The following is a 20,389-nucleotide window of genomic DNA, read 5'->3' as shown; positions in this document are numbered from 1 at the left end:
GGGAGAGAGTGGATATTTATGGAAGGATTGCCAATCAAGCAAGCTGCTTTGTCCTGGACGTTGTTGAGATTCTCATGAGTTGCTGGAGCTGAACTCATCTAGAAAAGTGGGGAGTACTCATTCCATCACACTCCTGACTTGTGCCTTGTGGATGGTGAACTGACTTTGGGGAGTCAGGAGGCCAGTTACTTGCTGCAAGATTCATAACCTCTGATTTGCTGTTATAACCACAGCATTTATATGGCTAGCCCTGTTGAGTTTCTGGATGGTTGTAACCCCAAAGATGTTGATAGTGCGAGACTCAGTAATGGTAATCCCATAGAATATCAAGCGGTCACGCTTAGATTCTCTCTTGTTGAAGATGGTCATTGCCTGGCATTTGTGTGACGTCAATATTGCTTGTCACTTGTCAGCCCAAATTCCACTAACTTCTATTCTATAGTTCTGACCAGGTAGTTCAATATCCTATTTATTTCCAACAGGAAATGCTGGAAAACTTTAATTTTATTTCAGGTTTTCAGCATCCACAGTATTTTGCTTTTGCCCTACTAATTTTTTGTTGGTTGGTGCTCTGCATTAGTTAAGACCACCAAGACTCATTTACGTCTTCATCTATAACTTATCTTAACCCCACAAACGGGAGAACAAATTACTAATTTTACTTTTTAATGTGCAGTTCATCATCTTTAAAAATACTTGGATATGCGCGCAGTCTGTAGCTCAAAAAGGTTGCAGGTCAAGAGCTGGAAAGTAGGAATAGACCTGATGGCTCTTTTCCAGCTGGTGTGACAGCCATGTCATAAATTTACCATGTCTCTATGACTTGAGCAAAAGTGTCCTCCAGGCATAGCCTAAGCAAACTTTATCTCCCAACAAAACTGTTTGAGATTTATCACAGATTAACAGGTCGTTGTCACAATTGATTTTGGACACTTTACAAATTACCTCTCATGTTTCCTTTACCTTTCAGAAGCAAGGACATTTAATTTACTTTGGGATGTTTCAAGTTAGGGATAGGTGCTGTATAAACACAAGTCTTTCTATTTATTTGGTTTTGGATTAGAAGTTCATTTTATTGTGCACATTGTTATCCATTGGTGGGAGGTATTGAAATACAATGTCATGCCTCAGAAATATATCTTAATAAGAGCAGTCCTTCCTCAAAAACAAAATATGGCACCCATTTGACCCAAGTTCATTAATTCATGTAATGCTCAAATCATAAACGCTATGTTAAATTCACTAAATACTTCTTCAGAGACATTTCCAAAATATTGAAGGCAGCAGTTGTTAAAAATTTCTTGCTTTCAAATAATTACATCCCTTCAAGTATAAAAGTGTGATTGAAAGAAAAATGCTATTAGTCAGCAGATAGCTACTGAAAGCGTTCACATCTCAGCAACTATTGTCCTTACTATCATACAAGATTCTGAATGAGAGTGGCAGGGTAAACACAATGAGGTGGGTTCGCTGGATGGGGAATCTGGAACATGGGGGTCCATACACAGGATAAGAGGGTGATCATTTAAGACTGAGATGAAAAGAAACTTCTTCAAAGGGTTGAGTGTCTTTGGAGTTTTCTGTCCCCAGAAATTTGTGGATGCTCCATCATTAAATATATTTAAGACTGAGACAAACAGATGTTTGGTTTCTCAGGGAATCAAGGGAAGCACCCAAGAAACTGGAGTTCAGGCAGAAGATCAGCCATGATTGCACTGAATGGCAGAGCTGGCTCGATGGGAAGAACAGTCTACTCCCTGCCCCAATTTCTTAAGTTTGTATTCTTTACGCAGGGACAGAACAGTTGTGATATTTCCAAATGTGCAGCCACACTGAAATTCAGGGTTAAGTCAAACAAGAAATGGCAATTCAAAAAGGTATTTTTAGATCTTACTATGTAAAGTGCAAACACACACTCTGATATACTATTTATATACATGTGTGTCTCTTATTCAAGATACCTGAACGTATAAACTAACAATAAAAGACAGCTAGGCAGCTGAACCTGTCATATTCCACTATGTAGCAATTAGGTAGTGAGATTCTCACCAACTACCAATATCTGTGCAGAAACACTCTTCAATCATCAGGAATGATCCCTGACTCTGGTAAGCTATTACATAGGAGCAAGGAGCTCATGCCACACAGCTCCCACATACACATTCTCTCTCATGTGGTATCATCAGCTACTCTTACTTAAGTGAACTGTTGGAATGACTAGTTAATTTAAATGCTGGAAATCCAGACGAGGCCAATTAGTACTGAAACAGAAGTCATTATATTTGTGTAGGCATCCTTCATTGGAACTAAGACTGGTAGATTAGGAGGCTTTTCAGTAAAAGTGAAGAGACAAAGAATTGAGACATTAGGATATGAGCAAAAGCTTTACCAGGTGACATTTTAAAAACATCTTAAATAGACATGGAGCATGTTAGGGACGGACTTCCAGAGCACAAAGTCTAAGCACAGTCACCAATAGTGCAGCATTGAAAGTCAGGTATGCGCAAGGAGGTCAGAATTGGAAGACCACAGATATTCAGAGGATTGTAAGTTAAAAAGAGGGGAGGAATTTGAAAACAAGGATGAGAATTTTAAACTCAAAACATTGCAGAATTTGGAGCTAATGTAGATCAGAGAGCATTGAGGTGATGGATGAACAGGACCTGTAACAAGTTCGGATATGGTGAGGATAATTTTGGAGATGCACATCAAAGAGGGGAAGATGGGAAATCAAACAGGGGTGAACTGGATTAGTTAAGTTGGATTTCAAGTGTGGCTTCGCTATCCGATAAAATAGCTTAATGGACTTCCATGAAGATTGTCTGTTTTCATTTAAATTGTTTTTGCAGAAAGAACACAATTTGAAAGTTCTTAAAAAGCTCACTGGCAGGGTTAGCATTTGTTGCCCAACCCTCATTGCCCTCAAACTGAGTGGCTTGCAACACTATTTCAGAGGGCAGTTAAGAGTCAACCACATTACTGAGACTCTGGAGTCAGAGGCTAGACCAGATAAGGATGGTAGCTTTTCTTCCATAAAGGACATTCATAGATAGGATTTTACAACAATCAATGGTGGTTCCATGGTTACCATACCTGAGACTAGCTTTATATTCAAGATTAATTGAATTTAAATTCTCCTATCTGTCGCAGTGGGATTTTGAGCATGTATCCCCAGAGCATTAGTCTGGACCTTTAGTCCAACAGGGCGGTACGGTGGCACAATGGTTTGCACTGCTGCCTCACAGTGCCAGGGACCCATGTTCAATTCCTGGCTTGGGACAGTGTCTATGCAGACTCTGCACATTCTTGTCGTGTCTGCATAGGTTTCCTACGGGTACTCCGATTTCCTCCCACGGTCCGAAAGACATGCTGGTTATGTGCATTGGCTATGCTAAATTCTCCCTCAGGTGTTACCGAACAGACACCAGACTGTGGTGACTAGAGGATTTCACAGCAACTTCACTGCAGTGTTAATGTAAGTCTACTTGTGATACTAATAATAAATAAACTTTAAATATTAAGCGCAGGGAATCATTTCTTCTCCTCGTGACTCTGACTCATCCTTTCCTTAAGGTGCTGAGTTCTTGCTCATGTTCAATTCCACGTGTGCCAGTGATACAATGACCAAGAGTACCTCGTTTCTAGAGTAAACAGGCTGCTTGACCACAACATAGAATTACAGCTCAGTCCTATCCTGTCCTTGCTTTTAGTCCATACACATGCAATACCTACAAGTTGCATCAGATAGCTAGTAAAAATTCAGATTTATTCCTCCCTAGACCAAGGGCACCAGGATCAACAATGGTTCGTCGGCTACCCAATTAAAATTAGATTTGCGTGTTTATGAATATGGAAATACTCGCAAGCTTAGTATTACCCTCTCTAGTGGCCCTGTGAAAATGATAGGCCTCTCTCTTAAAACCATTATTTGTGATGTGGTGTTCGCTCAGCCCATCCAGAGGATGGAGCAGAGGTGCAGCCTGAGCTACTTATTAGATAAGTTCATTAAACCGTCAGAAGGAACAGTGAGATTTTTCTAATCAGGCAAGAATCAGAAACATGTATGACAAGTTCATACACAAATGAGCACTATTAATATACTATGATGAAAGACAGCCTGGGAGTATAATGAACATGTGAATCATACCTTCAAAAAAGGCCTTTTGTACAATATATAATTCTTACTTCTTGTTTCTTTCAATATCATTCTCTTTTTCATGATATCACTGATTAAGACTCAGGTAAAGTCCTTCAGGCACCGACAGCTCTTGTGGTCACAAAATGATCATCCAAGTGTCAGGCTAAATGCAGAAAATCAAAGGAATACATGACAAAAAAGCATTGCAGCGGAGTCAATTCTATTGGCATCAAATGACCACATAGATCCCATTCCTGCTGGGCAGCCAACAGCAACCCAACGCTGACATTTCTTTTTTCTTTGACCAGGGTCATAGACTAGTAATTAGGGACAAATTAATCTGAATCATTTATAGGTTACTTATGGCTTATGTTTCCCATTCATTCATGGGAGGTGGGTGTCACTGTCTAAGTCAGCATTTACTCTTCATCCTTATTGTCCTGGAGGGTGGTGTTGTTGTCCTTTTGTCTAGTGCAAAAAAATCTATAACATTATTGTTCCAAATTAGGATGGTGGGGTCCTGGAGGAGTACTTGCAAGTGAAGGGTATCTTCAATCGTTTGCTGCTCTTGTACATCTAGGTGGTAGAAGCCAAGGGCTTGGAAGATGTTGGTCATACAGCCTTGGCAATTGCTACATTGTGTTAATGCTACAATTGTGCATTGGTGGAGAGAATGAATGCTTAAGGTAGTGGGTGGATTCAGTGGATGAAGTTGAGCTTTGAGTGTTTTTGAGAGCCTCTCTCATCCAAACAAGTGGAGAATATTTCATAAGAACATAAGAAATAGGAGCAGGAGTAGGCCATCCAGCCCTTCGAGCCTGCCCCACCATTCAATAAGATCATGGCTGATCTGTCGCTGCTCAGTAACCCTTAATCCCCTCTCTTATCAAAAACCCATCAACCCGCGTCTTAAAAATATTTAGCGAGGCAGCCTCCACCACTTCAACGGGCAGAGAATTCCAGAGATTCACCACCCTTTGAATGAAGAAGTTCCTCCTCAACTCCGTTCTAAACCGCCTCCCCTTTATCTTGAGGCTGTGCCCCCTAGTCCTACTGTCTTTTTTGAGCGGGAAGAGTCTCTCCACCTCTATCCTATCCATCCCATTCATCATCTTATACGTCTCAATGAGATCTCCCCTCATTCTTCTAAACTCTAACGAGTACAAGCCTAGTTTATTCAGCCTCTCCTCATAGCTCAACCCCCTCAACTCCGGTATCAGCCTAGTAAACCTCCTCTGCACTCCCTCCAAGGCCAAAATATCATCACACTCCTGACTTCTGCCTTGTAGATGGTAGACACGGCGGGGAGTATGTGAGCCGAGTTACACACCGCAGAATTCCCAGCCACTGATCTGCTCTTGCAACCACAGTATTTATCTGGCCAGTCCAGTTCTGTTTCTGGCCAATGGTAACCCACAGGATGTTGATAGGGATGATACTACTACCATTGAATATTAGGAGAGACGGTTAAATTCTCTCTTGTTGGAAATAGCCATTGCCTGACGAGTGCAGTGGTGAGGTCAGAGGGATTGAACCTCATGCCAGACACTTAAGCCCTTCAATGCCGTACTGTGAGGGTGCTGCATCGTCAGAATTGTTACAACCGAGGCTGCATCTGCATTGTTGGGGGGTGGGGGAGGAATCTAAAAGATCCTGTGGCACTATTCCCCCATATTTGGCCAGTATTTCAGCCCTGAACTAACATCCATTAAATCAAGTCATTATCTGATTGCCATTTTGACAGATGTCGCTCTGTGCAAAGTGACTCCTATTTTCCCCACCATGAAAAGTATTTCACTGGCTGTAAAGCAATTTATCCTAAGATCATGAAAGGGACATATAAATGGAAAAAATTCTATCTTAATTGCAGTGTTGATCCAGCAGTCATCAGACAGAAGATTAGAGATCAGATCTTGGATTTGATCTGTATGGTTCAGCAGTATACAAGGTTCCATATCTTTATGCACCAAAAGGCTACACTTGGTTTTATCACTGCTTCAGAGGTTACGCAATAACAAGAAATCTTCAGAGTGGAAGCAAAGGAATAGAAAATGTGCTATATTATAACAATGTTTTATAACTGCAATAATTAATTAGTACAACTTTGAATAGAAGGATTTACAATTCAATGGAGGGACCTGTCATTTGAATTACAAACATTACTTCACACACAAACTAAAATTACAAACACAGTCATATATAGCAACTAAAATGGTTTATTTGTTTTTAACTTTTGAATTTTGAGATGCCAGTGGAAATGTCAGTGGTTTTATTAACTCAAAAACAATATAAAATGTACCTTTTTTTTAGAGCTGGCAATCAGAATTTTCAAATATTGTTTCAACCTCAAAAATAGAACATGTACATTATTTACAAAAGCAAAGAAAGAAAATGTTTTCTACTATTTACACTGTCAAACCAAAGGTTTACGCTGCTAATAAAAAGCCCTTGAATGATAAAAAAACAACAATAAAAGCTTCTTTAACAAGTAAATACTATTTCCTTCCCTCACCCATTTGACTCCTGGTATAGATTGTACACATTTACAATAAGGAGAGAAGAATGAATATCACAATGAAACAACTTGAGTATTCTGACACGTCAGCTTTCATTTAAAATTCATCAGGTTAATGAAAAATGATTTTGATTTCTTTATTGTTAAGTAAAAATGAAGCTTACTCATCAGTATCAAAGTGTGAAACAGGGCTAGCTTCTAAGTTTAATTGAAGTACTCTTGAACCTTACCTACACAGTCTGCACTTACAGGGAGTTATATTCAACACAAACCATTCCAATGTGAGCAAAATGGAACTTCCAACCCCAAGGCTGTACTGCGGCAATCCAGGATGGCTACAGTTTGACAGGATAATATTATAATTTAGATGCAGGGTAGTGTGCTTTACGGAAAAAGTAAAAAAATCAACTTTTACCACTCCAAACTTCTCTAATAACAAAGTTATATAAAAGCAAATAGGAAACATCCAAAATAGCAAACGGTTGTCCTAAGATAATGTTTCTAACATCATCCACCACCAGCAAGATCTCCCAGCCCCCAACTAAGTTTATTAGCGCCTATTATCTGCAACCTTCTATGTACAACTTTAAACTAGCCATAGAAGTTGAAAGTACTTCAAGTAAACCACCCTGTAATGACATTTTTGCAGATCTAGTTTTAAAAAAAAATGGGATTGGGGACAAAGACAAGTACAGGGAAGCCCTGCAGAGTCATTGGATATCCACCACCCTGCGCTCCCCTGCTTGGAATACCACATGGCTGGGAAGCACACCCGCATTTGTGAGCACTATTACGTGGGACTGTTGGGTTCTATGCTCACTTTGCTGGCTGCTTCCTGCAGCTTCTTCCTGAGGCTCCTGCCTGGCCACAGCTTGTTTCGTCTCTGGTGCTTTGATCACTGATGCAAAGACTGTGCCTTGTGGTTGGCTGACAACCTGCTGACTGGTCGCTGCAAAGGTCACCACTGGAGTAGCAGCACTTATTGCGGCGGATGACGACAGACCTTGCGTTCCATTATTTAGTACCGTCGGGCTGGTTGGAAGAATTTGCTGATTGCTGGTGCCATGGACAGCAAGAGACGTTGGCGTAACTATCTTTGCAGAGAGTGGACTCCCTTGCAAAGCAACATTTTCTTTCAGCACAGTCACCGGATGGGAAGATGGAACCGTTTGGAAAACAAATTTGGGAGAGGACATTGCTAAATCAGTGCTCGTGATTACAGTTGTTAGGGGGACAGTTTGTAGGGTGACGGTACCGACTCGCTGAGTTCCTGGCGACACGACTACTGGAACCTGTGACGATACCTTTATTGTTCTAGGAAAAGAGCAAAGTCAGCAGATCAGATTCAGTATACCATGCAACAGTACTTCGCTGTCTACTGGATCTTTTCCTAATTTTAAGCCATGACTGGCAGCACCATAAAGAGATATCACTCCCCATCCAATTTTTCTATTTTCATTTAGGGCTATTTGAGCACGACACGAGTACAATTATATTTAATTGCTGATTTTCCAAAAACACTGGACACAAGTCATCTTATACCCTCAAATAAGCTCAGTGGCTAGAGAAAGCACTTGATACAATAAAGAATCCATGTTTTCCCCTAATATGTGCTCTGTTGCCTAATCCCAACTAATGCCTGGTTATCAGAAAATTCCTACTGTAGGAGGAGGCCATTCAGTCCATTGAGCCTGCACCAACAACAATCCCATGCAAGCCCTAGCCACGTAACCCCACATATTTACCCTGCTAATTTCCCCTAACTCTGAGGATCAATTTAAAACAAAGAACAAAGAAAATTACAGTACAGCAACAGGCCCTTCGGCCCTCCAAGCCTGCACTGACCATGCTGCCTGACTTAACTAAAACCCTCTACCCTTCCGGGCACCATATCCCTCTATTTCCATCCTAGTCATGTACTTGTAAAGACACCCCTTAAAAGAAGTACTACCGTATCTGCTTTCACTACCTTCCCTGGCAACGAGTTCCAGGAAGCCATTACTCTAAAAAATTTGCCTCGTAATCTTTTTAAAACTTGCCCCTCATCCTTAACCCTATGCCCCCTAGTAATTAAATTTAGCATGGCCAATTAACCCAACCCACACATCTTTGAAGTGTGGGAGGAAACTCATGCAGGGAGAATGTGCAAACTCCACACAGTTACCCAAGTTGGAACTGAACACAGGTCCCTGGTGCTGTCAGGTAACAGCTGTATTAACCACTGTACCACCGTGCCTTGGGGCTGGGGCGAATCAGCTGGGCTTTCTTATTATCCACTGATTCCTGAAGAAAACCCATTTTTGCAGACACACAGTAAAGGCTGGGCCCAGATGTAGTTTGCAGCCCATCAAATCAGAGAATCTACAGCCTACAGACACCCTCTCTTGGGTCACACAAGGGGAGTGGTGACGGCCTTCAGAGTCCTAAGTGTTATTACAGGTTTTCAAAAGGGGCTGTGGGGGTGGAGAAATAATAGACAGTAGCATTAACACTTCTATAACACAATTCTATAACAAAGTTATAATTAAAAATAAACTTTTGCATTTTATTCATGCCTGCCAGCTTCTGACAAAAGAGCCATGGTGAGCAGCACAACTCACCATCAAGTGGGCAAGTGCCCACAGACAGCGTGCAGTCCATCTCCTGTGCCATGACCCTCACCCCCTCCCCTCCCTCCCAGAACAAGGATAGAGTCCCCCTTGTTCGCATATTTCACCTCAGCAGTCTCTGCATGCAAAGCATAATCCTCCACCATTTTCAGCAACTCCAGCGTGATGCCACCACCAAACACATCTTCCCTTCACTCCCTCTGTCAGCATTTTGCAGACACCGTTCCGTTCGGGATAATCTAGTCTACTCCTCCACTGTACCCAACGCCTCTCCCATCATTCATGGCACCTTCCCATGCAATCGCAGAAGGTGCAACACCTTTATCTCTTCCATGCTTATCACCCAAGGTTCAAAACATTCATTCCAGGTTAAGCAGTGTTTCAATTTGGTTTATTTCCATTCGCTGCTCCCAATATGGTCTCCTCTGTATTGGAGAGGCCAAGCATGGACTGGGTGATCACTTTGCTGAGCACCTTCAGTCTGTGCGCAGTCAGGACCCTGACCTTCCGGTTGTTTGCCATTTTAACAGACGATCCTGCTCCCAAGCCCACATGTCTGTCCTTGGCCTGCTGCAATGTTCCAGTGAAGCTCAACACAAACTGGACGCAATCTCATCTTCCTGCTAGGCACTTTATAGCCTTCTGGTCTCAACATCGAATTCAACAACTTCAGATCATTTGCTCTACCCCACCTCGACCCCCTTTTGTTTTCATTCTATTTTATTTAACTTTTTTTTAAAACTGATCTCTTTTTTTTTCTTTGTTTTTCTTCATTTTTCTTAGCCCCCTTCACTCTTTCCCCCTACTTCATCCCCCTTCCCTTACCTTTTCTCTCCCTCTGCTTCCCCTTTTCTACATTCTGCCTCTGTCCCTCCCCCCCAAACATCGCCATCTGTCATAGCTTACAGCTTCTCTGCTGTTTGGCCATTCACGCCTTATATTCTCTCTGTGGACAGCTGTTAGCAGTCTTTTCTCCTGGTTTCTATGGCTATGACTAATCTTTCATTCTCCCACTTTCTATGCCTTTTAGCTTTGACAAAGGTCATCAGGACAAAATGCCAGCTCTTTTCTCTCCTTACAAATGCTGCTAGACCTGTTGAGATTTTCCAGCGCTTTCTCTTTCGGTTTCAGATTGAAGCAACCACAGTCATTTACTTTTGCCCAAGGATTCCGCTATGTTCAGTTAGAGGGGGAGAATTTAAAACCATTGTGTCCTTGGTAAATACTAAACAATGAATACATGAACATGTAATAACTCTAGATAATTCCTTAGTGCTCAATGTTAATGTCCCGTCAGTCCAGGATGTAGGAAGCACTGGTCTTGCTCGAGATGCAGTTACAATGCGATCTACCTCACACGGAAAGATGATTTGGGGGAACATGGAATAGATCAGAGGTGACAAAAACCAGTCTTCTGATGACATTCAAAGAACCCAGTAATACCAGAAAGTGCAACTCTTTGTAAATACAAACAATTGATTGTGAAGCAGTCATTCTTCTGAAATTTTCATTTTCTGAGTTCTTCAAACTACTCTAGAAATCAATTAGTTTGTATGTGTTTGAAGTATTAAATAGCAATGCCAACACAGAATCAGCAGGCCAATCACCTCGCTAGCATGTTCTACTATATATAGATAATTAGATTTACATTTGCTTGCCTTTACTCCATAGCCCTTCATACCCTTATCCAATAATAATCTATCCTCCTCAGTCATGAGAGAGGGATAGAAAAAGAGAGGCAGCGGAGGGGTATGTATGTTGGGGGGGGGGGGGGGGGTCGCAACTTGGTGAGGGGGCAGAGAGAGAGCAAGAGAAAGGGTAAGAGAGGGCAGAGATTGCTTGAGATGCACACAGAGCGACACACCCACACCCCAATAGGGTGTCTAACAGGAATAAAAGAACGACTATGCTAAGATTAGGGCCAGTCAAGGACAGCAATGGGAAGTTGTGCATGGAGTCTGAAGGGATAGGAGAGGCGCTAAATGAATATTTTTCGTCAGTATTCGCACAGGAAAAAGACAATGTTGTCAAGGAGAGTACTGAGATACAGGCTATTAGACTAGATGGGATTGATGTTCATAAGTCCCCTGGGCCGGATGGGATTTATCCTAGGATTCTCTGGAAGACTAGGAGGAGATTGCAGAGCCTTTGCCTTCGACCTTTAGATCATTATTGTCTACAGGAATAGTTCTAGAAGACTGGAGGCTAGCAAATGTTGTCCCCTTGTTCAAGAAGGGGGGACAACCCTGGTAATTAAGTGAGCCTTACTTCTGTTGTGGGCAAAGCTTTGGAAAGGATGATAAGAGTTAATCATCTAGAAAGGAATAATTTGATTAGGGATAGTCAGCAGAGTTTTGAGAGAGGCAGGTCGTGCCTCACAAACTTTATTGAGTTCTTTTAGAAGGTGACCAAAGAGGTGGATGAGGGTAAAGCAGTTGGTGTACATGGATTTCAGTAAAGCGTTGGGTAAGGTTCCCTACACAAGCTATTGCAGAAGATACGGAAGCATGGGATTGAGGGTGATTTAGCAGTTTGAATCAGAAATTGGCTAGCTGCAAGAAGACAGAGGGTGGTAGTTGATGGGAAATGTTCATCCTGGAGTTCAGTTACTAGTGGTGTACCGCAAGGAACTGTTTTGGCGCCACTGCTGTTTGTCACTTTTATAAAAGGACCTGGATGAGGGCGTAGAAGAATGGGTTAGTAAATTTGCAGATGACAGTAAGTTGGTGGAATTGTGGACAGTGTGGAAGGATGTTGCAGGTTACAGAGGGACATAGATAAGCTGCAGAACTGGGCTGAGAGGTGCCAAATGGCGTTTAATGCGGAAAAGTGTGAAGTGATTCACTTTGGAAGGAGCAACAGGAATACAGAGTACTGAGCTAATGGTAAGTTACTTGGTAGTGTAGTTGAGCAGAGAGGTGACTTTAAATTGAGGGGTGATAGATATAGGACAGATATCAGAGGTAGATTCTTTACTCAGAATAGTAAGAATGTGGAATGCCCTGCCTGCAACAGTACTGGATTCGCCAACATTAAGGGCATTTAAATGGTCATTGGATAAACATATGGATGATATTGGAATAGTGTGGGTTAGATGGGCTTTAGATTGTTGCGCTGACTTGCGAAACCATGAGGGCCAAAGGGCCTGTACTGCGCTGTAATGTTCTATGAGGCACGTGCACACACATACACGCACACAGCCCCCAACAGAGAGAGACAGAGACAGACACACACACACAGCCCTCCACAATGCTTTGTGTGGAGAAAGAGGGTAATATTTTGCAAAATGAAAAGAAGATGCTGGAAAGCTGAAATAAAAACAAAATGCAGGAGATACACAGCAGGTTGGGCAGCATCTGTGGAGATGTCAAGTGAATGTCCTTTGATGAGAACTGGGAAAAGTTCAAGGTGTAATAGGTTTTGAGCAAGGGGTGAGTGGGATACAGTCAAAAGGAAGACATTATAGATGAAACGTGTTTCAAGTTAGTTTTCCAGGGCCAAAAGGAGTGGCAATGGGGCAACAAAAGGAAGAAAATAAAGACATGCCTGGAAAAAAAAAAGTTTACGGTCTGAAGTTTCTTGAGCTTTGTTTTTTTTCAGTATTTCTCTCCTGATGTTCTAGCTCTAAGTTTAAGATACTTCTTCCTGTTCAGGATTTGTCCTACCAGAGGGATTTATTTCTCTGCATCGACCTTATTGATTTATTAATTATTTCACCTATTCAAGAGATGGCCTGCAAATTTTTGTTCTCTTTAGAAGCTCAGTCACATTACAACTGTTTCACTTTACCTCACGGACTGTGTTGGTGTGCAGACTGGGACGTTTCTGGTGATGACCTTTTGCCCTTCGGAAAGCGGTGGCGCTGACTGCACAACCTGCACAGTCTTGAGAACGCTGGTTTGCTGCATGGGTTGAGTGGTCTGAACACCTTTCAGCACTTCTGGAGAGAGCAGATGGACTGATCGCTGTACAGTCTCCCCGACTGCTGCCTTCAGGGACCTGACCACAGTAGTGGGCTGAAGTGAAGCTTTCTTGACGCCTGATATCACACGTGAGATAACCCTGGGTGGCTGAGTTTGGATACTGCTCATGACTACGGATTGCGGGACAGTTGCAGGTGAACGTGCTGCAGTAGTTGTAGGAAGCATATAGGCTGCAAGATTAGGAAGATTCTTCTGGGTCACAAACCTGGAGCTGGGGTCATTATCATCAATGTTCACCAGGTTCTTGGGCATCTCCTTGAACTGATATACTAAACGCTGACCCTCCACTTTGGCAAGGATTCCTCTTTGATAATAATACCTACAAATGAAAGCATAGTATCATTCAAATTTGGAAAATAAATATATGAGTGTGCCATTTACAATGGACTGTAAACGTCAGTAGAATTAGAATATCTAGAAACTCTAGTCTGAATAAAATGTCAAAAATCCTTGCACCACAATACATGATAATCATTTAATGTAAAAAGAAATCTATAGAATAGAGAACAAAAAGAACATCGAATCCAGAAAATGTCAATATCCCTAATGTCCAATTTATTCCTATGAACCATCCTTGTGCACAAAACAAATGCTGTCCTCCAGTTTACACAGTTTATAGCATGGAAGGAGGCCACATGGCTTTGCCAGCCCTATGCAAAACTCACTTCATCCCACCTTGCCTGCTTTTTCCTCACAGACTTGCAAACCTTTTCTCTTCAGATCATCATCCACTTCTCTTCTGAAAACCATGTTGCGACACGGTGGCACAGTGGTTAGTACTGCTGTCTCAGTGCCAAGGACCCAGGTTAGATTCCTGGCTTGGGTCACTGTCTGTGCGAAGTCTGCATGGGTTTCCTCCTGGTGCTCCAGTTTCTCCCCAGAGTCCAAAAGATGTGCTGGTTAGACGCATTGGCCATGCTAAATTCTTCCTCAGTGTACCTGGACAGGGGCCAGCCCACTACAGTGGCGACTGGGGATTTTCACAGTAACTTTGTTGCAGTTTTAATGTAAGCTTACTTGTGACTAATAAATAAACTTTAATTTGAATCTACCTCCATCACACCTTCAGGTAATGCATCCTTAATGCCTCACTGCATTAAAAGTTTTTCTTCTTGTCACCTTTGCTATTTTTACAATCACCATAAATCTGTTGTTTTGTTCTAAAGTCTTTGCCTGGAACAGTTCCTCCCGATGTACATTGTCCTGACCCCTCACAACTTTGAACTCCTCTTTTGAATCTTCTTTAACGAGATCAGCAAAAACCTCTCCAATCTATCCACATAATTGAAGTTCCTCATCCCTGGAATCATACCTGTAAATCTTCTCTGCACCCCCTCTAAAGTGTACATATCCTTCCTGAAGTATGGTGTCCAGAACAGGACACAATTCTGCAGTTGAAGCCAACATAGGGTTTTATAAAAAGATCCTTGAACTGCCCTGCCATTTTAATGATTTGTGCACAGATACTCCCAGATTCCTCAGTCCCTGCACCCAACTTAGAATTCTGTCTTTATTACATTGCCCCTCCTCATTCTTCCGACCAAAATTATTAACTTCACACTTCTATGCATTAAATTTCATCAACATGAAGTTGTGGCCTGCACACTCAAGTATTAGTCAGTAATACAGATCAAGAAAAGCAGGGTCCTTGTACTTAGCCTTATGTAACCTCCTTATATCCCTTCCCCTAACCCACAACAAACTGTTCACTACAAAATTGTTTCCTGTTGCGCAGCCAACTTCATAATTGTGATGCCACAGTCCCTTTTAATTCATAGGTTTTAAATTTGATGACAGCTGTCATGTAGCACTTTATCAAACACCAGCCTCATCACACTCATTAACCTTCTCTGTTACTTCATTCAGAAACTTCATTAATTAGCTGCTTCACATCATGCAGAAACATTACTGTGGAGAGTAACTTCATTAATGCATGCAGTCCTTATACAGGAGTGGGTCAAACATCACCATTATCAAAACACATTATTTCTCTCCAACATTAAAGTACACTTTGTTCAAATCAGGTGACTAATTCAAGACAATCTAGTGCATGGCACGCTTTCCCCATTAAAATCTTGTTGCTCTTTAGGGTCTTTATCTATCCAGTGAGAATAGCACAGTTTACGAAAAAAACTCTTGCCTCTGGAATCAGCATGATGGTTTTGGCGTGGGTCTGGAGAAGAATGCCCTTTTCTTCAAATAGGGCAATGGCAACATTAACACTAATGCTGGAACACTCAGATGGAGCCTTTGTTCAAAGCTTTAACTGGAGGACAACTCAACACGCTTTCAAATATGTAGCCTTCACCTTGCTCAGTCTTCAAGTTTGAATACTAGTTGTGCCACACTGGTAACTGCCCAAAATGTTCTATTAATGCTGGACATTGGAACACCCTCCATAGGAGCTCCACAACTCTGAAATCCTTGTGTTGCCCTGGTATCTATCGTGATTATATTCTCAGGTCCTGGAATTGGAACACCAGTACAAGTATAAATCCTTTTGAGCTTCCACTGCAATGAGGATTTTGTGGAACATATGTCACTGTTATCTCCAGTTAAATACTTGCTGACAGCAATTAACAATGTCTTGCTAACTTTCAATCATCCTTTGGGTTAGGCCATTTAACTATTTCAGACAGACATTCTCTGCAACAGACTTTTTAATTTTAAATATGCCTACTGAACTCTCAAAGCATTTAAGTGCTAAAAGCTGAGCAGAGAAACCATGCAATCGACAGTGGTTCTGAAATGACAACGATTGACGGAAGCAAAAGTTGCTTGTTCAGCGAGGGAAGGATGAATTTGCTCATGAACAGATGTTACTGAAAAATTCAAACCTGATGAAACACAGAATCAGAAAACTGTTCCCTCCATTCCAGCCCAATCATGCTATTTTCTGAATTCCAGGTAAACTTTCAGACCAGATTGAGGTCATATCACCAAAACTGTTTCTCTGACACTCCACATTTCTCACATTATTGGCATTTTCTGCAAAGATTCATGCATGTCACTGTAGCCACTCTTACAGGAACGGGGAGGAGGTCATTCAGGCCATTACGCCTGTTCCGCCACTTAACGAGACCATGGCTGATCTGCAGCCTAATTCCATATCCCTGTCTTTGGCCCATAGCCTTAAGACTTTTAACAAAAAATTATCTCTCTCTGATTTGAAGACAGCAAGTGATCCAGCATCAACTGTCATTTATGGAAGAGACTTCCAAACTTCTACCACCCTTTGTGTGTAGAAGTGATTCCTAACATCTCTCTTTCGACTATGACTATAGCTAGTCAATGATTTCTACTGGATGACGCCGAGCTCGACTAGATTACATGTACCCCATTTAATATGTGGTCGGGAGAATACGACTGAATGTTTGGAGAAAAGCATTGGAAGACAGTGGTATAGAGATCAGTAGACCACAAGCCCAATATATGGGCAGATATGTTTGAGCTGAGGGAAGAGGGTTGGAGAGAAGATGTGAACATCAGGCTTGAAGAATGGGAGTAGCTTCAACTACTTCCAGTCGGGGATGGTAGATGGAAATACAGGAATGGAAATTTAGCTCTGATTGGGGTAAATTGGAAAAGTGCTTCTCAAACTAAAGGGAAGAATCTACAAGACAGTTGAGAGACCAGCCTTGCTATAAACCTGGACAACATGGGAAACATCAAGAAGACAGGAGCAATAACTGCATATCAATGAGTTGCGGATGCAGAGATGGGTGTGTGGAGTGACAAGAAAAGGACAAGATCAGGAGCCAGAACATCAAGGGTCAGTGAAGACTGTGGAAGCATCAGAAAAACAGTCATTGAAGTGGTATGACCATCTGTTGTGGACCAAGGACATGTGGGGATGGATGGAGATGGGACTGCCAGGAAGGAGGAGCTGAGAAAGACCCAAGAGCAGTTGGATGGAAGGATGGATGCTGTGGCAAAAAGGAAATGCAGAAGAGAATGGATGACCGGCAGGGTAATCACACAGTGTGATAACGCTGTAAAATGGGAGAAGCCGGAATAAAGAGGAATTGAATTAATCTGGAATGACAAAATAATTGCAGTAATAACTACGAAACGACTGGATTGTTATAGAAACTGTATGCTTCACCAATGTCCTTCAGGGAAGGAAATTCTCTATCTTTACCTGGTTTGGCCTACATGTGACCCGTCAATAAAAACACAAAATGGTTATTGGCTACATTTCAGGTGTGTATATCCCAGTAATATACATTACCCTTTACTGATACGTGGATGGGTTATCAAACTCCATTCAGTACATCAAAATAACATACCTGAGAGCTCTACCCATTGTCTCGTAATTCATGTCTGGCTTATTTTTGTGTTTGCCCCACAGTCTGGACACAGCTTTTGAGTCAACCAGTTTGAAGATGCCCTTCTCTCTCTGAGTCCATTTAATGTATCGAGGACATGTATTCTTGTCCTGAAGCAGAGCCAGCAAGAATTCCCAAAGGTAGATTGTGTTTCCTGCAAGTATGCAATGGTGTAACATGTTAAAGATTTTACACAGAAAATAATTTGTACTTACAATGGACTATGGTGAAGCCAATGTGGCAGCCATTTTCCACATCAAACAGAAATGAATGATCATTTGATTTGTTTTTTGATGAAAGAAAAAGTATTGCATGTACACGGCACTTTTTATAACCTTAGGATTCTCTAAAGTACTTTACAACCAAAGAAAAGCTGTTTGAAATGCAGTAAACACAGGTGCCAACTTGTGCACAGCAAACTCCTCCCAATAGCAATGACAATGATCAGATAATCTGTTTTAGTGATGTTGTCCAAGGGTGAAATATTGGTCAGGACACCGGGCAGAGTTCTCTGCTTTTCTTTGAATAGTGTCATGGGATCTTTTACATCCTCCTGAAAGGACAGAGTGTCTCAGTTTAACACCACATCCAAAAAACAGCACTTCCCACATTGCAGCACATTCTTCATAATGCACTGGAGCAACATTCTAGATCACATGCTCCACAGTGGGGCGTGAATCCACATTCTGACATCAGAGGGGAGCGTGCTCCCTTTGAGCCAAGGCTGACATATTGAAAGTGAATGCTTTTGACTGAGGCAGAATGCTGGTCATAAAAGAATAACTATCCACTTTTCTGTGGATACTGTCACATGATCTTTAATGTTGCCTAGAATAGTGGACAGGATATCCATTTAAGGCATGACACCTCTGGCCTTTAACACTGGACTGAATACATGCTACTTCTAGTTCTCATGAAAGATTGTAGTATGAAAAGCATTCTCGAAATACACAAGAGGAACGGAAGCTGCAATCACTGCTGACCTATTCAGGAAACAATTCAGAATTTCCACTGGTGAAACGTTAAAGTAAACTTGAACAACTGACTGTTCACATCAGCCAAGGGCAGTGTTACATCTTCCAGTAAACCCTCAAAAATCTTGTGATGTCACTGTCATGTCCCCAAGACATCATGTACCGTACAAATAACCATACTTATTTGAAATATGGCTGCTACAAGTCATATGATTCAGAAGTTGGCTCCAGTTTCTGGGAATTCCCACAAGGACAGAAAGTAAGCTTAACACTCATCTTGTGGAATCTCACACCTCTCACTGCAAGGACACATTACAATTGCTGAAACCAGGGACCAGAAGACAATACATCTCCCCAGCCTGGTCCTATAACAAAGGAAGAGCCATGGAAACCTACTGTAGGGACACTAATAGCCACCGTCTATGTCCTAAAATGAACCAAGATTCTGACCAGAGGCATAGAAACTGTTGGTTGGTCTATAATTGATTGAATAATGGGAGACATTACACAACCTAAGTTTTATTATATTTTTAGACTCGCAACTCAGTCTGCTGTTTAAACACTGGTCTGAAAACACCACAGCAGGATTGACCAACAGCCTGCATCATGTCCAAACCTCCTCGAGGCCTGTTTCTCTGGAAGATTCCTGCTGTTGTCTGTTGGACAGAACAAGTCTCCATATAGCAACCCTATCTCACTGTGTCACCATCAACTTTAAATAAATTCTTCAATTCCTGCTTGAGTGAGCTGAACCCAACCGAATTAACTCCTCTATGAAGGAATTCTCACTGGGCTGTGATTTCATAAACTCTGACAATCACAAAAACGCTACATATGTGCATGTTTTTAAAATTAAAGTTATTCATATTTGTAAAAGCTCTTCTTTCCTATCTTCTTGTGTATTTATATGTATGAACTTGCGACCATTCCCAGTGCCTGAATGTATGAATAAACTGTATTTCTTATTTAAGCCTAAAGAGAGTTTGCTGCAATTCAATTCAAAATTGGCATCACAAACAGGGTTTAGGGAAACATCAGTCTATTCCAAAAATTAAAAACACTTCTGCTCAAGGGCAGATGGCGAGAAAACAAAAGGAGTTCTAGTTTGCCTCACACCTTTGCCCATAACATAACTTTCCATCCTTGCATATTAAAACCTTCTCTTTCCTGTTTCAGTGCTCTGGTTAACTTGGACAGTCAGCAGGGCTATCAGCAGTTGCAGTACTGGAAAGGAGCAACTCCAATATGCTGGCGATCAGGAGAATTTAGGGAAAAAACAAGACCTCATAAGGGAGAAAGACTTCTTGGATGTATCAGTGCTGAAAGAAATAATGTCTGTGTTAACTTGCTCAGGCCTCAAATAAAGTCCATCCTTGCAATCTAGATGGGTGAATGAGTTTAAACTATTGGATGTGCTAAACTAAAAATGGTAGAGAGAGATTCCAGAATTCACTTCAGGACATTTCCCGTTCCACATAATCCTTTTGATTGCAACTAAACACCTATTTTAACCAAAGGTGTATTCCTCGAGACTCCTTTTCTGCAAAATCCACACGTACAGACATTAGCTGTTTAAACCTTCACAAGTAGTGGTGAGGTGGAACTGAGTATAGAAAGGTCATAAGACATGACACAACATTCTGCAAAAGCATCCCCCTGTTGACAGCGTTTGTATGTGGTGCTGCTCAAGGAGCTGGAAGCACACTAACCTACACAGAATTTGTAAATTGCAAGAGATAAATTAAAAAAATGTGATTGTATCCGTAGCATAAGATGTGTTGACCAGAACAGTTGTCTTTTAGTTTTAATGGTTAACAAAACAGAACAAAGGTGTGAGAAAAT

General features: G+C 41.6%; 1 protein-coding gene across 10 annotated transcripts in view; it reads right to left on the bottom strand.

The window, feature by feature from the left end:
- Nucleotides 1-6,336: 6,336 nt before the first annotated feature.
- The window catches only part of LOC145348869 (ETS-related transcription factor Elf-1-like), a 153,318-nt gene continuing 139,265 nt past the window's right edge, over nucleotides 6,337-20,389 (bottom strand). For all 10 annotated transcript variants that reach the window (XM_080196886.1, XM_080196889.1, XM_080196888.1 and 7 more), the window contains 3 exons: nucleotides 17,535-17,727; nucleotides 13,052-13,564; nucleotides 6,337-7,967 (listed from right to left, as the gene is read on the bottom strand). In XM_080196886.1, coding sequence (XP_080053012.1) covers nucleotides 7,364-7,967; nucleotides 13,052-13,564; nucleotides 17,535-17,727 — 1,310 coding nt within the window. In that variant the 3' untranslated portion in view covers nucleotides 6,337-7,363. The remainder of the gene's footprint in view (nucleotides 7,968-13,051; nucleotides 13,565-17,534; nucleotides 17,728-20,389) is intronic.

The sequence above is a fragment of the Carcharhinus amblyrhynchos genome, chromosome 10 (assembly GCF_965287045.1).
Source record: "Carcharhinus amblyrhynchos chromosome 10, sCarAmb.v2.hapA, whole genome shotgun sequence".
In the NCBI taxonomy this organism is placed as follows: Eukaryota; Metazoa; Chordata; class Chondrichthyes; order Carcharhiniformes; family Carcharhinidae; genus Carcharhinus; species Carcharhinus amblyrhynchos.
Note: the sequence above shows the minus strand (reverse complement) of the source record. Positions and strands in the feature narration are given on the sequence as shown.